At 46.3% G+C, this 17,727-nt stretch overlaps 1 protein-coding gene and 1 long non-coding RNA gene across 5 annotated transcripts in view; one reads left to right on the top strand and one right to left on the bottom strand.

Annotated features, from left to right (window-relative positions):
- Nucleotides 1-17,727, bottom strand: part of C6H7orf57 (chromosome 6 C7orf57 homolog) — a 175,483-nt gene that overhangs the window by 48,405 nt on the left and 109,351 nt on the right. For all 3 annotated transcript variants that reach the window (XM_069730389.1, XM_069730388.1, XM_069730390.1), the window contains exons 6-7: nt 6,005-6,129; nt 5,009-5,130 (exon numbers count right to left, since the gene is read on the bottom strand). In XM_069730389.1, coding sequence (XP_069586490.1) covers nt 5,009-5,130; nt 6,005-6,129 — 247 coding nt within the window. The remainder of the gene's footprint in view (nt 1-5,008; nt 5,131-6,004; nt 6,130-17,727) is intronic.
- The window catches only part of LOC138642306 (uncharacterized), a 301,712-nt gene that overhangs the window by 191,807 nt on the left and 92,178 nt on the right, over nt 1-17,727 (top strand). The window lies entirely within an intron of this gene.

The raw sequence follows: 17,727 nt of genomic DNA, 5'->3' as shown, positions 1-17,727 counted from the left end.
ACGGAACTACAGGTTTAAACCGTCTTCGCCTTGCCTTAAGTTTTTTGCCCGCTCTGCAGCCTCTGTAGGGTCGCCTTACCTCACACGGGACATGTGGTCTGCCCACTGCAGGAGAAGACATTAGCCTGCGCAGCTCCAGAAGTCGGCCCCTTGAGTAAGCAACACGTTTATGAACAGACTTAGGGACATCAATCAAAACCTTGCCCATGTTAGTCGCACTAAGCCTGTCCGTGTAGGGAGGCATACAGTGCACGCCTCCAGACATAACTGTACCAATTCCCAGACAGGTAGTGGCCGCCTGGCAGTAGGTGCGTATAATACCAGTCCTAGGTTGCAAGGTGATCACAAATGCACTGTAAATCCAGATAGCTGCGGGTAGCAGCAAACATCCAAGGGAAACCTTCCAGGGGAGCCAAGTATCAGAAGCATACATCCAGAAAGCTGTGGGTAGCAGTATGCATCCAGGGGAAACAAATCAGAGGATCCCAGAAGCAACCAGCCAAGGGGAAATCCAAGGGTTCAGCATAAATCCAAGGGAAGCATTCCAGCGGATCCAAGTTCAGAAGGAGAAGGTACTGGGGAAAAGAAATTCCTTAGGAGTACCAAAAACTGAGGTTCAGAAAGAAAAAGGTTCACACATAACAAAAATAGTTCCAAAATAAAATAAAGTAAAATAAAACAAAACAAAATAAAACAAAACAAAACTATTGCTGCTGCAATGGGCTGCCAGTAGCACGGCGCCTTATTGTCCTCATCCAGCAGAGAGCAGACAGACACGTCTGCTCTCCTTGGTGTCCTGCTGGTTGTGTTGTGTTGCTGGTTGTATATCAAGACATGTTGTCCAGAAATCTGACAAATTGCTGCTAAGAGATCTTCTTCCACAGCTTTGAGTTCTTGAAAATTTGACGATCTCTCTCTGACTGACTGGTCCCAAAGACCCTGATAAGGAACCTGATTTATCATGGCTCCCCAGCCTCTCTTGCTGGCATCTGTTTTGATCGTGATTATTGGGAACTGAATCCAACTCACACCCCTGAGAAGGTTCTTGGATTTCATCCACCATGTTAAGGATGCTTTCACCCGACCTGGTGTGTGAATCCTTCTGGTTAGAGAGCCGGGACGACCATCCCAATTGTCCAGAATGTGGGTTTGAAGAATTCTTGAGTGTGCTTGAGCCCAAGCCACCGACTGAATGCAGGCTGTCATGGAGCCTAGGAGCGATATCCCCTCCCGGAGTGTAGGAGATCTCATCTCTTTGTATTTCCTGATCTTTACTACTAATGGTAGTCTGTGATCGTCTGGAAGAAAGGACATTTGCTTTGCCGAGTCCAGAACCACTCCTAAAAACTTCCTGGTTTTTGAGGGTTGAAGCTGAGATTTTTTTATATTCGGAATCCAACCCAGAGACTTCAATATCTCTAATGTAGTTGACACATGGGATATCAGGGTTATCTCGGTGGGAGCTACTATCAGCAGATCGTCCAGATAAGGCACTATACAGACCCCTTGTCTCCGGATAAATGACACCGCCTCTGCCATTACTTTGGAGAACACCCTCGGAGCCGATGAAATGCCGAAGGGAAGGACTCCAAACTGATAGTGCTCCACTTGATGACTCCCCTGTATCGCAAACCTGAGATATTTTCTGTGTCTCGGGTGAATAGGAATGTGAAAATAAGCGTCCTTTAGGTCGATGGTTGCCATAAAGGAGTGTTGACCTATTAAAGGAATGGCTGATTTTACAGACTCCATCTTGAACCTTCGATATTTCACATGCTGATTCAGACCCTTTAAATTTATAATTATACGGACTTCCCCAGATGGTTTGGGTACCAGGAATAGACGGGAATAATGTCCCAGACCCCATTCCGATTGAGGAACTGGGGAGATCACGTTTGATGTTAGAATATCTCTGAGACCCAATGCTAATAAATTGTGATCTCTTGCTGAAAGGGTAGTAATCTTTAGACCCTAAGGGGGGGGGGGAATTAACTCGATCAATAGGCCCTCTTTGATAACATTGAGGACCCAGTGGGAACTGGTGATGTTTTCCCACTGATCCACATATTTTGAGAGTCTTCCCCCCACCGGGTCGGAGTCATTGTTTATCCTGTTGGAATGGCTGCTGCTGCTGCTGTTGTTGAGAGACAAAAATGTTTTTCCCTCTACCTTTTGCATAGCTCCACCTGCCGGTTTTGCCTTTACCTCTTGGTTGAGAGGGATGAGACAGTAGGCCACGAAAAAAACGTTTTTTCGGTTGTTTTTGCTCCGGGAGTGCTTTTTTCTTGTCCGTGGCTTTGTCGAGAATGTCGTCTAAAGCTGGACCAAAGACAGTCTCCTTTAAAGGGAATGGCACATAATTTAGCCTTAGAGGTGATATCACCACTCCATAATTTAAGCCAGAGGGATCTCCTGGTGGAGTTGGAAAGCACTAAAGATCTGGCGGCAATCCTGACTGATTCCAGAGAAGCATCAGCCAGAAACCCAGTAGCTTTATGTAGTATAGGAAGTGAATCCAACATCTCCCCTCTAGATGTACCTTGAGAAATGTGAGATTCTAATTTCTCTAGCCAGCAGGAGAGGGCCCTAGCCACACAGGTAGATGCGATATTAGCCTTGAGGACAGACGTAGAAGTTTCCCAAGACTTCTTTAGGAGACTCTCAATCTTCCTGTCCATAGGATCTTTTAATTGTGAAGAATCCTCGAAAGGGAGTGCCGTTCTTTTGGCAACCCTGGCCACCTGCACATCAACCTTGGGAATGTCAAGTTTGACAAAATCACCTTCTAGAGGAAATCTATGTTTCATCTCTGAAGACATATTAAGGCGTTTTTCAGGGAGTTCCCATTACTGCTCAATCATATTAACAGCATTGGCATGAACGGGAAACCCTGCCCTTTTCTCCGATCTGAGCCCACCAAACATATGATCCTGTATGGACTGTGGTACAGGTTCCTCTTCAAGCCCCATAGTGTTACGAACAGCAGACACCAGGTCCTCAATATAATCCGAGGAAAAGAGGTATTTCCTGACCTCAGCCTTAGGGGATGCTGGATCTTCCCAGCCAGCAGATGAAGTATGAGAGTGGTCTGAATCAGAATCAGATTCTACGACCTGAATCTTCCTCTTCTTAGCTGGGGAATGTAGTGGCGGAGGTGGGGGTGGAGGTGTAAAAGCTTCTAAGGAAGATTGTACCTCCTGTTTAACAAGAGAGCGAATCTCATCTAGAAGGGATGGTTGCTCAGCTTTAATTATCCTGTCAGTACATTGCTGGCAGAGTTTTTTTTTATCCCAGATAGGAGGGAGTTTTGTAGAACAGACCGGACATTTGTTTTTAATAGTAGCTCTAGGGGCAGACTTTTCTCCCTGAAACAGAAAGGGAGAGAAGAATAAGGAGCTAACCCCTAATGAAACCACCTCCCGGATCCAGTCCCTGCGTACTCACAGTAGCAGGGGCAGCGCTGGGCTCTGCAGACGCAGGGCATAAAGAACCGTCCATGCTGAAGAGATTTAGTCTTACCTTCAGTGGTGGTTCAGCAGGCTTTTATGGAGCAGCGCTCCTAGCACCTGCCTCCAGCGACATGATCCCCCCTCCCCCTCCGGGATCCACGTGTGGGACGCCATTGCTCCGACAACGCCGGCCGGCGAAACCAGGAAGTACCGGCTTCAGGGAGATACGAAAACCGGAAGTGACGCGCGCGCGACCGCTGACGTCACTTCCGGAACGCCGACCGAGCAGCATGGAGGGGAGGAAGCCGGGAAGCTCGGAGAGGATCCCGGCTGGGGATCCTGGCCGGGGATCCCGGCCTGCTTTACCCTCGTGGGGACGCAGGAAGGCCGGGAAGAGTCCCGAGGTACCTGATAAGCAGGACGACGGGAGCAGCATAAGGAGAGGCACAAGGCGACCACCAGCTGCCCGGCTTAACAGGTAAAACCTGTAATAATAATTGTAGTCGCCGGCCACTACAGCATATGGAAACCTCTCCCTGTCCCATGGGGAACAGGAAAGACACTGGCGAGTGGGAGGTGGGAGGTCCTTTTAACCTCTCTGTGTTTCCTGTTCCCCATTAGGGCAAAGAGACAACCTCCATATGCCGTCGTGGAAGGCGACTAGAGAAATAAAGGGAGCAGAACTTCACCTGACAGGTCCTGGATACATGACAGCTTCACTCTCTACATGCCCTCCATAGATATCGAGATGTAATGAGGGGGTAACTGATCTTTAACAGGTTTCTGTATGGATCAATAGCACTAAATCTCTTTACGCAAATATCCCTCCACACAAGGCATCAATAAAACTCTATGGGGAGCTAAGCCCACCGGCATCAGGGGCTTATCTACAGCATTCTGTAATGCTGTAGATAAGCCCCAATGTATTTTGAAAGATGAGAAAAAGAGGTTAGATTATACTCACCCAGGGACGGTCCCGGTTCTGTTCTGGTCCGGTCCGATGGGCGTTGCAGTCCGGGCCGGGGCCTCCCATCTTCTTACGATGACGTCCTCTTCTTGTCTTCAGGCTGCGGCTCTGGTGCAGGCATACTTTGCCCTGTTGAGGGCAGAGCAAAGTACTACAGTGCGCAGGCGCCAGTCCTCTCTGACCTTTCCCGGCGCCTGTGCACTGCAGTACTTTGCTCTGCCCTCAACAGGGCAAAGTATGCCTGCGCCGGAGCCTGAAGATAAGAAGAGGATGTCATCGAAAGAAGATAGAAGGCCCCAGACCGGACTGCAACGCCCATCAGAACAGAACAGAACCGGGACCGCCTCTGGGTGAGTATAATCTAACTTCTTTTTCTCATCTTTCAGGATACATCGGGGGCTTATCTACAGCATTCCAGAATGCTGTAGATAAGCCACTGATGCCAGTGGGCTTAGCTCATCTTCGATTTTGGGGGTGACAGGTTCCCTTTTAGGAAAGACCATGTAAAAATTACAGCTGTGATTTGCCCCTAACATTTGTCATGTATGACTTTACAATAACATAAAAACTACATTTGATGCATGTGATTTACCTTTTATTTTGGTGTTCTGTACAGGTTTTCTATCTTCATCACCATGCTGATGATACCATTCATCCCCATATCCATTACTAAGCAATTTTCCAAAGTTTACCGTGTCTGTTTTATTCCCCGGCCTGTAGTATTAATAAAGGAAAAATTTCAGAAAAGGTTTTCTTTTGGAATTATTTTGCAGATCACATTTTCTAAGATTTAATGTGGTCTCTACCTAGAAAGGAAAACTGTTGTGTACATCATCTCCTTCTTTACCACAGAACTTGTTCCAGGATTACTTTGGTTGGATCCTGAAAATGTTACTTTTGATTGATGCTTGTGGTTTCCCTTCTTTGGGTGTTTTTATATGTTTCATATGGCACCTGTGCTGTGTGGTGAATGTGCAAGTTTTGGTGCCCGGTAGCTTTTGGCCATACAGCATCTACAGATAAAGCAACAACCTTTAAGGATATGTACCCACAGTCAGTAAACGCTGCAGGTTGGATGCTGTGTACTTATGCAACGTCCAACCCGCAGTGGCCAGATGTTACAGTATAGTGTATAGGATTTCAAGAAATCCCATGTCCACTATGCGTCCAATGACGCCAGTGGCTCACCCGGGGAGAAGGACATGCAGTGTGTCGCTCCAGACCATAGCATATCAATTTCACCCATACAATGTATTGGATGCAGTGAATCCACATGGTTCAGTGAACACATGCGGATTTACCTGCATTCAATAGACAGCAGCGCTTTGGATGTTGCGAAAAAGCGCTGCCAGTTCCGGATCGTGGGCACGTAGACCAAGTTGTTTTATCTGTAGAAGCTGGTCGGCCTACTATAGTAAATAAAAATAATGCAGCCCAAAGATGGTGTCCTTCAGTATGTCTGAAAGAACCTTAAAGATATAAAATGCTTTAAAAGATAGCTGAACATGATATAAACAGAGTCCAACGTGCAATTTTAGGATTACAGATAGCTTTAGGATAAGGTTTCTGATAACTGCTCACTACTTACATTGGTGGAAAGAAACATTTCTTTCCAAGCTTGTCACCTTTGGTCTTTATTAAAGGAGGTCCTTTCCCAGATGCAATGACTGAGTTATCATTCGTACATTTTGGATTAATTGCTGGAAGCTTAACCTGTATAATAAGAAATATATAAATACATATAGCGGAATGTAAGGAGGAAGGCCAGGCTGCGGGTACCTGTACCAAGCCGGGTCCGGAACTGTTGAGGCTACCTCCCTTGTTGCCTGGGGGAAGGAATATGGACTTGGAACGACTTCATGACCTTGGTAGGAGGGGCAGCTTTAAAAGAAAAGTATGTGCAGCCGCGGGCAGTTTGGCGTGAATCATCATCAGCGCACAGCCAGGTGAGCAGCGTGCTCTGTCATCTGAGCACGGGCGCCGCAATGGGCTGTTTGGTCCCCGCTGCCTCCAGCGGGACTGCTGCAGAGAGAAGTGCAGTGCACTCAGTAGCTACCAGAGACAGAAATGCCGCGTGCTCCGTGACTGTGAGTACTGCGCAATTAAACAAATAGAAGCAAAGAACATGCTACCATGGAGATCGCCAATTAGTGTAAACAATTACATACTTTATTCAACTATGCATAAAGACCCAAAAAACATTAAAAACAATTAAAAGCCAACAACATCCCCAATAGATGGAAATAGCCCCATGATTATGATTATCCTAGTACCAGTCATGCATGCCATAATGCCAAGATGTCAAGATGTAACCATGTACCCATATGACAAGTAAAAATAGGAATTATAACCTGTACTTGCAAAGAATATAATAGATACTACCTATTGAGCACGACCAGCCATGATGACAATGGAAGAAAGAAGGATTTCCATAGCAGCGGAGAAAGTGCCGTAATGAAAGTGCATGTGTGATAAAAGGCACCAGACCAGGGCAGTTGTCAGAGATTCAGATAGGGTCCATGGGGCTGCAAAGCCCAACGCGTGTCGCCACACACAGTGGCTTCGTCAGGGGCAGAAGTCAGTGAGTATTGTGCACTTGAAGAGAAGGCCGAGTAACAGACAGACTTGAGGCCTAACCTGCCACTTGCTTCCTGCCCATTTACTTTTGACTCAGAGGGCCGCTGCCTTGTTTGTTTCGGCCGCATGTGCTTATGGACTAGGGGCTTGGTGGCAGGTACCTGAGACCGACCGCTGCCGCCAGAAGACGGACCATCGCTTAAAGGACCCCATCTGAGGACATCGCCCAGCCGCTGCCGGTTCTACAACCCCCCGTGGGATGATCAGCTGCAGAGGACCATACAGGACAGGATAAGTTTCTTCATTGGACTGCTTTTGTTTTACAGTTGCTACCCCTATTATCCCTCCTTTAATCTCCCTGCGAGGAGTGATTACCTTGTTTTATTAAATTGTTACATCTTGTTAACCCATGCTCTGCCTCCTGTTTGTCACTGCATCCCGCAACCGGCTTACATATACATAATTACATACAGTATATACCTGAAAAGCAAAGTATGCAGTACAGCATTCCCGCAACTAGAAGTTTGATGTTTTTTGCCAAGTAGCACTTCAAAAGACAGCAACAATCTGAGCTAAAATGGGGCAAGCTGACGTTGCGCTGGTCATAGGTCACTGGTGTGGAGGAAGGCAACAAAGTCTACAATTCTATGGCGGATTGTTATGGTCAAGAATAATGGACAGCTTTGTCCATGGGAAATTGTTGTGTAGTTATATCCTCTTAATTTTAATCTATCTTTAAAGGGAACCTGTCAGTAGGATTGTGCTCAGTAAGCTACAGACAGTGTCATGTCAGCACCGTTATACTGATTAAAACCATACCAGGGTTGATGAAATCCAGCTTGTGATTGTTGATTAATCTGCATTTGTATTTTTCAGTTAATGACATGCTCGTGCTCCGGGGCAGGGCTTTTTGTGGTGCTCTGTTCACACATTCATCTGTATGGCTTATGACAGGTCACTGATCCTTCAGTACCTGCCCCCTATTTTGCATACTGCATATACTATGGTCAGTTTAAAAAACAAAACTTATATTCATCAAAATGGAGCCGGCGGCTGCGCCTGCGCTGTGGCATAATTCATAGGCCTAATATGCATATATTCATTTATGATTTAGTCCTATACTATCTGGGGAAATTATTTTGTCTTCATCAAAATGGCACCGGTGTGTTCTGATAGATGCTACTGTGCAAGCGCTAGCGCCATTTTGATGGAGAAAAAAAACCCATGTGGATTATTCAAAATGGCACGGGTGGCGCATGCACAGTAGCATCTATACACTGCATTCCAAATTATTATGTAGATTACATTTTTCTCGGATTTCTGGACATCAGTGTTAATCCACTAGAGTTCTGGCTAGGTGCTTTGACAGCTTTCTGTGTTTGATATTTTGCAGTTCTGGGGTCTCTGGTTCTGCTATCTTTAGTTTCTGTTTTTAGTTTGTTTCTGCAGCTTTCTCCGTGTTTCCTATTAGGAGGTGACCTGTGTTTTATACCCAGTCCTTAGATCTTTTAGGGACCTCCTTCCCCTTTTCTATAGGTCATTTTTTTTCCTCCCCTTCTTCCATGCGCCATAACTTTATTTTTCTGTCAATATAGCTGTACAATGTCTTGCTTTTTGCGGGATGAGTTGCACTTTTAAATGACTCCATTGATTTTACTTTATGGTGTACCGGAAAACAGGGTTAAAAATTCCAAGTGCGGTGAAATTGCGAAAAAGCCCAATTTTATCATTGTTTTAGGGTCTTTTAACAATCCACCCGCGATTGTTAAAGGCACACGATGACTGACTAAATTAGTCCTCATGTGAAGGGAAAGATAAGGGCTCAGGGTGTGAGCAGAGAAATGACATATGACGTAAATATACGTCTTATGTCATGAAAGGTTTATTCCAAGACAAGTTGTAGTTTTGAATGACAATTCATTTCATCTTACAATGTACTAGAAAATGGCAAAAGAATTCAAATGAAATAAAAAAAAAAACTGCTGCTCATATTTTAATCCCCTTTGGGGTTTTAAAACAATGAACATCTGATTGCAAGTTCTATGTACAACTATATTGCAATGCATAGCTAAAATTACGGTCTCCTATGTAGAGTATCGCAGGAGTGCACAGTAGACATGAGGACCTTAAACTGGCTGTCATGGCAACACATGGGCACACTGTTATGTTGTTGGGAAGCGATGGATGGAAAGGCATGCCCCCAAAACACAAGCCTTAAATGGAACTAGCAGAGATTAGTTAGACTACCATTGAACATAAAATTAGCCCGTATTCTATTCTTAGGGGATCATTTACTTTCTTGAGAAAAAAATTCTTATCATAAGTTAGAATTTCCTTTCTAGCCCTGCTGTAGATACTGGTGTCCCATATAAAACCAGTTCCCAAAAATATTGTACAAATTAATTATTTTTAAGAGGAAAACTAGGAAAACATGTAAATCGACAAATACAGAACATCATTTTCATAGATTTTGGAATCTTTCAGACCTTCCAATATATTTTTTCTTCAATGGGACCTACTAGAAGGTCATTTAATACACAATCAACAAAAAATATAAAAAACATATTTTAATATTTGTCTTCTATGGCAAATTGTGATCACTTCAAGTTAAAAGCCAAAAACCTGTGTTGTAAAAGTGTCACACTGATGACATTTCCTGTCTTTTCAAATGCAGTGTTGTCATACAAAGGTTGTAGAAAGCACATATACACAATACTGCCCTTTTTACAAGATTGGTCAACTATACTTTACACTAGCTATTGAAGTTCTATGCCCGGGTGGCGAGCATTTATATTGGTATATGGTCTCCATCCTGGTATGTGTTGCTTCCATCCTGCGCCCTAATTTTGTCATGTGCTGCTCCCATCCTGCGCCCCCATCCTGTCATGTGCTGCTCCATCCTGCGCCCCCATCCTGTCATGTGCTGCTCCCATCCTGCGCCACCGTTCTGTAATTTGCTGCTCCCATCCATATGCCCCATACGCTGCTCCATAAAGGTTGATGGCCTCCATAAGATGCTCCATAGTATATGCCCCGTATGCTGCTCCATTATGGTTGATGGCCCCGATAAGATACTCCATAGTATATGTCCCGTATGCTGCTCCATTATGGTTGATGGCCCCATAAGATGCTCCATAGAATATGCTCCGTATGCTGCACCATTATGGTTGATGGCCCTCATAAGATGCTCCATAGTTTATGCCCCATAGTATATGCCCCGTATGCTGCTCCATTATGGTTGATTGCCCCCATAACATGCTCCATAGTATATGCCCCGTATGCTGCTCCATTATGGTTGATGGCCCCCATAAGATGCTCCATAGTATATGCCCCGTATACTGCTCCATAAATGTTGATGGCCCCCATAACATGCTCCATTGTATTGTATGCCCCGTATACTGCTCCATAAATGTTGATGGCCCCCATAAGATGCTCCATTGTATTGTATGCCCCGTATACTGCTCCATAAATGTTGATGGCCCCCATAAGATGCTCCATTGTATTGTATGCCCCATATACTGCTCCATAAATGTTGATGGCCCCCATAAGATGCTCCATTGTATTGTATGCCCCGTATACTGCTCCATAAATGTTGATGGCCCCCATAAGATGCTCCATTGTATTGTATGCCCCGTATACTGCTCCATAAATGTTGATGGCCCCCATAAGATGCTCCATTGTATTGTATGCCCCATATACTGCTCCATAAATGTTGATGGCCACCATAAGATGCTCCATTGTATTGTATGCCCCGTATACTGCTCCATAAATGTTGATGGCCCCCATAAGATGCTCCATTGTATTGTATTGTATGCCACGTATACTGCTCCATAAATGTTGATGGCCCCCATAAGATGCTCCATTCTATTGTATGCCCCATATACTGCTCCATAAATGTTGATGGCACCCATAGGATGCTCCATAGTATTATATGCCCCGTATGCTGCTGCGATATATATAAAAAAAAATAACACTCACCTATCGTCGCTGGGCGCCGAGTGCTGGGGGACCTGAGCAGGTGGGGACACCGGCACGCTGTGGGGGTCAGGTGCCGGAGTTGCCGCTAGCTCAGGCCCCCGACACTTGCTATAGTCACCTGGCCCTGATCCAGCGCTGCGTGCCGCTTCTTCCGGGTGCTCTGGCTGTGACTGTTCAGTCAGAGGGTGGCGCGCATTAAGCGCGTCATCGCGCCCTCTGAACTGTAAACGTCACAGGCAGAGGACCCGGAGGACAGAGCGGCATTCAGCGCTGGAACGGGACAGGTGAATATAGCTTATACTCACCTCCTGGCACGTCCCTGCTTCTCCTTTGGAGATCGCGGTGTGCGTTCAGTGCTTACGCATACCGCGATCTCCTGGGAGCGTCACTCTGTGGGGTCCAGACTGCACCGGCGCTTGCGCAGGCTATAAAGGCTTCGGACAGAGTGACGCTCCCAGCGTTATATTATAGGTACCTCCCAACTTTGAAAGTTATGAAAGAGGGACACATACTGTGACACGTGCTGAGGCTATTTTTATTTTACACTAAGCTACTTCCATATCTTCATCTTGTTCTTTTTATGTGCAGATATAGAAATATTGGCGTGAAGTCCATTAGAGTTCCCAAACAGTATGCTACTCATTTCATGGCCACCACAGTGCCTATCACAAACAGTGTGGTGCCCATCAAGACCCCACACACAGCATTATTGCAACATTAGCCACTACAGTATAATACCCAACACTCCCCCCCCACACAATATGATGATCCCATAGTCTATTCCTCCATACAGTATGATTCCCCCATAGTAACCTCCTCATAGTATAATGACTCCACAGTCGCCAACACAGCATGACGAATGAAGACCCTGCAGTACATTCCCCCACATGCAGTGTAAGTTAACAAAGCTCCCCACACAGTTTGATATCACCATAGTAACCAAACAAAGTATAATGCCCCACATAGTGCAATGCCCATAAAGTCCAACCATCCACACAGAATGATTCCCGCTATAGTCACCCCCACACAATATAATGCCTCCACAGCCACCCAACACAGTATAATGCCCCCACAGCCACCCAACACAGTAGAATGCCCATACAGCTCCCCAAAGTAGAATTTCCTAATGCTCCCTAACACTGTATAATGCCTCCATTCCACCCCACATAGTATGATGCCCCCTCAATCCTCATAGTAGCCCTCACAAGTAGCCACTTGCCTTCATGCCTGCTCCTCAGCAACTAAGCTGGTCTCTGTTGTCCGATTATATGGTGTGAGAATGTCAAGTAACCTGAGAATTCTCCAGTCCTTACATAGATAGAATGGTGCATTAGAGATCTAAAAGCTCCCAACTCCCCCATTGTGTGCTACTGTATTCTGTCCTAGAGACAAAGATACAGTTAAAATCGGGACATATCCCCAACCTAAATGACAGAAGCACAGTTCTCCAAATTCAGAACTGTCCTGCTGGATCTGAGATAGTTGGGAAGTATTCATTTTATACAAAATCTTTATGAAAGCAGTATAATTAACAAACATCAGAAGGGGACATGTTTTTACCAGTATCTCTCAGTAGTGCAATCTCAGGCTTTGGGCTTGAAATTTCAAGTGATTATATCTCAGAATAGAAAATAGATGTTGACATGTGTTTTATAATTATACAATTCAACGTGCTTAATGCAATTTTAAAATGTTTTTTTTTTTTTAGTAGTCTTACGTTTAAAATACACATGCTGCAGAGAAACACTAAAAATATATCTATCACCTCCCTATTCTACTCTAGTGTATTGAAATTTGTGATAGTCCACTTCTCTACACTGCCAGGAAAGTTATAATTAATAGGAAATATTTTTCCTATTATCTGCTGGTTGTGTCTTATAGTTAAGTGCATCTTAGGCTACTTTCATACTAGCGTTAACTGCAATCCGTCACAATGCGTCGTTTTGCAGAAAAAACGCATCCTGCAAAAGTGCGTGCAGGATGCGTTTTTTCCCCATAGACTTGTATTGACGACGCATTGCGACGGATTGCCACACGTCGCATCCGTCGTGCGACGGATGCGTCGTGCTTTGGCGGACCGTCGGGAGCAAAAAACGCTACATGTAACGTTTTTTGCTGCCGACGGACCGCTTTTTCCGACCGCGCATGCGCGGCCGGAACTCCTCCCCCACCTCCCCGCACCTCACAATGGGGCAGCGGATGCGATGAAAATCTGCATCCGTTGTGCGGCGCTTACAACGCTAGCGTCGGTAACCTCGGCCCGACGCACTGCGACGGGCCGAGCCCGACGCTAGTGTGAAAGAAGCCTTACATGCCAAAAAATACGGTACTTTGTGGAATGCTAGATAACTGGTGGGGAAAGGGGCCCAGGAATGGAGATAGTACCTAATCCGCTACTACTCTTTTATGTCCTCTTAACCGAAGTATCTAGATAGTAATAAACTATGTAGTTTGTTAAAGAGTAACTAACCCTTTATCATGTTTGTTTTGCTATCTGAGTGCCCACATCGGTGGTGCCCCAAATCCTAAGACACTCACCAATCACTGAAAAACTTCCATGAGAGGCAGGGGTGGATTAAGGGTAGCCAGGGCCCTGGGCTGTTCAGACATTGTGGGCCCCCTGGTCATGTGATGGGGGTCATGTGACGGGGGTCATGATATACCTGAACCAGATTATTCAAGAAAAATGGCAGGGCCCTACTCTACTGTAACCTATTAAATATTTGTTAAAATATGCAATACAATTTACCGTATATACTCGAGTATAAGCCGACCAGAGTATAAGCCGACCCCCCTAATTTTGCCACAAAAAACTGGGAAAACTTATTGACTCGAGTATAAGCCTAGGGTGGAAATGCAGCATTTACCGGTGAATTTCAAAAATAAAAATAGATCATTATTTCCCCAAAGCTGTGCCATATAGTGCTCTGCACCGTTCATTATTTCCCCATAGCTGTGCCATATAGTGCTCTGCACCGTACATATTTCCCCATAGCTGCCATATAGTGCTCTGCACCGTTCATATTTCCCCATAGCTGTGCCATATAGTGCTCTGCACCGTTCATACTGCCCCATAGCTGTGCCATATAGTGCTCTGCACTGTTCATACTGCCCCATAGCTGTGCCATATAGTGCTCTGCACCGTTCATATTTCCCCATAGCTGTGCCATATAGTGCTCTGCACCGTTCATACTGCCCCATAGCTGTGCCATATAGTGCTCTGCACCGTTCATACTGCCCCATAGCTGTGCCATATAGTGCTCTGCACTGTTCATATTGCCCCATAGCTGTGCCATATAGTGCTCTGCACTGTTCATACTGCCCCATAGCTGTGCCATATAGTGCTCTGCGCCGTTCATTATTGCCCCATAGCTGTGCCATATAGTGCTCTGCACCGTTCATTCTTGCCCCATAGCTGTGCCCTATATGCTCTGCACCGTTCATATTTCCCCATAGCTGTGCCATATAGTGCTCTGCACCGTTCATACTGCCCCATAGCTGTGCCATATAGTGCTCTGCACCGTTCATACTGCCCCATAGCTGTGCCATATAGTGCTCTGCACCGTTCATATTTCCCCATAGCTGTGCCATATAGTGCTCTGCACCATTCATACTGCCCCATAGCTGCCATATAGTGCTCTGCACCGTTCATACTGCCCCATAGCTGTGCCATGTAGTACTTTGCACCGTTCATACTGTCCCATAGCTGTGCCATATAGTGCTCTGCACCGTTCATATTTCCCCATAGATGCTCCACATAAATCTGTGCCGCTGCTGCAATAAAAAAAAAAAAGCCATACTCACCTCTCTTGCTTGCAGCTCCCAGCGTCCGGTCCCGGCGTCTCTCTGCACTGACTGATCAGGCAGAGGGCGCCGCACACACTATATGCATCATCGCGCCCTCTGACCTGAACAGTCAGAGCGCAGAGACGCCGGGAAGATGGAGCGACGCCGGGAAGATGGAGCGGCGCCCGGCGGCTGGAACGGGGACAGGTAACTATGACATACTTACCTGGTCCCGGCGTCCGGCTCCTTCTCCCGGACAGCTGGTCTTCGGTGCCGCAGCTTCTTCCTCTATCAGCGGCACCACTGATTTGAGAAATGAATAGGCGGCTCCACCCCTATGGGAGGTGGAGCCGCCTATTCATTTCTCTAATGAGCGGTCCCACGTGACCGCTGAAGAGGGGAAGAACTGCAGCACAGAAGACCGTGGGACAGGCGGGGAGCGCCAGGATCGCTGGAAGCAGGTAAGTATGCCTCAGCGCCCTCTCCCCCTCACCCACCGACCCTGTCACCCACCTTGACTCGAGTATAAGCCGAGAGGGGCACTTTCAGCCCAAAAATTTGGGCTGAAAATCTCGGCTTATACTCGAGTATATACGGTAAGTATATTTTGATTTATTTTTCAATTTTTAAAATGACCAATATCACATACAAGGAACAAATACCACCGCATCATGACCAGATCACAAATTACAGCCACAGTGATCGAATAATATCACATAAAAGGAACAAATACCACCGCACCATGTCAGGACCACATATTACCACCACTTGGTGACCAAATAGCACATACAAGGGACAAATACCGCAACACCATTTCCAGACCACATATTACCACCACATAGTGACTGAATACTACTCAGTAATAAAAAAAAACCCACAATACTATCACCATTAGTGCCAGTATTCACAGGAGATCTGTACTTAGTATGCAGTGTCTGTGTAGAAGTAATACAGAGATCGCTGGTGGTATTATAATAGGAGCTCTGTATATAATGTATAGGTAATACAGTGATCACTGGTGACATTGTACACAGGACCTCTGTATAAGTATACAGTGTATAGTGTCAGTGTATAGGTAACACTGACTCACCAGTGACGTCTCTAGGTGAAGTCCTTCATCTTTCATCCAGCACAGACCGCCATCATTTCTTCCAGCCAGGACTCGTTTCTGCAGGAAATAACACAGTTATCTCAAGCTCCGCTTGCAGAGCACATTACTTAATTTTTCACAACTTCTACATTACACCACATGAAGAAAAAAAGGCGATATAGTGTCACTCTACACAGTAACTGGACCACCCCCCCATTTAAAACAGTATACTAAAAAAAAAAAATAAATACATCACTGCAGTAATAATATCCCTTAATTAGCCCCTATGGTAATAATAATATCCCTCATCCTGGCCCCGTTTATCTCATTCCTGGCTCCAGCCATATGTTCTCCCATCCTGCCCTCATGAGTATCCATTCTACCCCATATGATCTCCCCATCCTGCCCCATCTGTCTCCATCGTATCCATCCTGCCCCATGATCCAATCCTGCCCCATGTCTTTCGTTCTGCCCCGTGTCTCCAATCATGCCCCATATCTACATTCTACCCATGCCTCCAGTCCTGCTCCCAGTGTGTCCAGCAATCTGCCCCAGAGTGTCCAGCATATTACCCCCAGTGTGTCCAGTATATTACCCCCAGTATGTCCAGCATATTACCCCCAGTGTGTCCAGCAATCTGCCCCAGTATGTCCAGCACATTGTCCCAGTGTCCAGCAATCTGCCCCAGTGTGTCCAGCATTGCCCCCAGACAGTGTGTCCAGCAATCTGCCCCAGTGTGTCTAGCATTACCCCCAGTGTGTCCAGCAATCTGCCGCAGTGTATCCAGCATTGCCCCCAGACAGTGTCCAGCAATCTGCCAGTGTGTTCAGCATATTGCCCCAGTGTGTCCAGCATTGCCCCCAGTGTGTCCAGCATATTACCCCCAGTGTGTCCAGCAATCTGCCCAGTATGTCCAGCATTGCCCCCAGTGTGTCCAGCAATCTGCCCCAGTATGTACAGCATTGCCCCCAGTGTGTCCTGTCCAGCAATATGCCCCAGTATGTCCAATTGTCCAGCATTGCCCACAGTGTGTCCAGCAATCTGCCCCAGTGTCTCCAGCATTGCCCCAGTGTCTCCAGCATTGCCCCAGTGTGTCCAGCAATCATCTGCCCCAGTGTATCCAGCAATCATCTGCCCCAGTGTTTCCACCGTTAGGTTATCAAAAAACAAAAAAAAAAAAGCAAAAAAAAACCAAACAGTTCTTCTCACCTAACCAGCGCTCCAGGCGGCGAGCTACCTCCAGCAGCGTGCACTCGCCAGCGACTGACAATGATGTCAGATGCCAGCGACGTGTGCGCTGTGCCTGCGGCCGACTTCAGCTGCCAGCCTCCAATTGGCTGGCGGCTGTTGTTGTTAACTATTGACGTACGGGCGCGCACCCGCACGTCAATAGCAAACCGCCGCAGCGCCGGTAGGGGGACGGTGAGCAGATGAGACGGGGCCCGATGCGGGCCCCCTCTCTCTGCCTACCAGGTTCGGGGGCACATAAATGATAGGGGCACGTACAGTAATGCCCTGATGGCGGCGGCCGGCGGGAAATCTGTGCGGTAGCCCAGGGCCCCCCACACCACTGGGCCCTGGGCTACCGCCCAGATTGACCCTCTTATAATCTGCCCCTGATGAGAGGTGTGCAGCTCATGTTACAGGAGAAAATACAGTAGGCCCTGCCATTGTGCACACACAGCGGATAATCCTTACCTCGATCTGAGCTGTGCACCTACTTACTCTTTAAATAAATAATTTAGGTCAACATTTTATTTGTGAAAATATCAAACTTTTGGCAAAAATGTAGCTATTTTCAAACTTTCAATTTTTATATCCTTCAACCAGTTGTCATACTGTGCAAAATAATTTATAAATAATGTTTCCCAACTGTCTAT

The sequence above is a fragment of the Ranitomeya imitator genome, chromosome 6 (genome assembly GCF_032444005.1).
Source record: "Ranitomeya imitator isolate aRanImi1 chromosome 6, aRanImi1.pri, whole genome shotgun sequence".
In the NCBI taxonomy this organism is placed as follows: domain Eukaryota; kingdom Metazoa; phylum Chordata; class Amphibia; order Anura; family Dendrobatidae; genus Ranitomeya; species Ranitomeya imitator.
The sequence above is the reverse complement of the archived record's forward strand: the minus strand, read 5'-3'. Positions and strand labels throughout refer to the sequence as shown.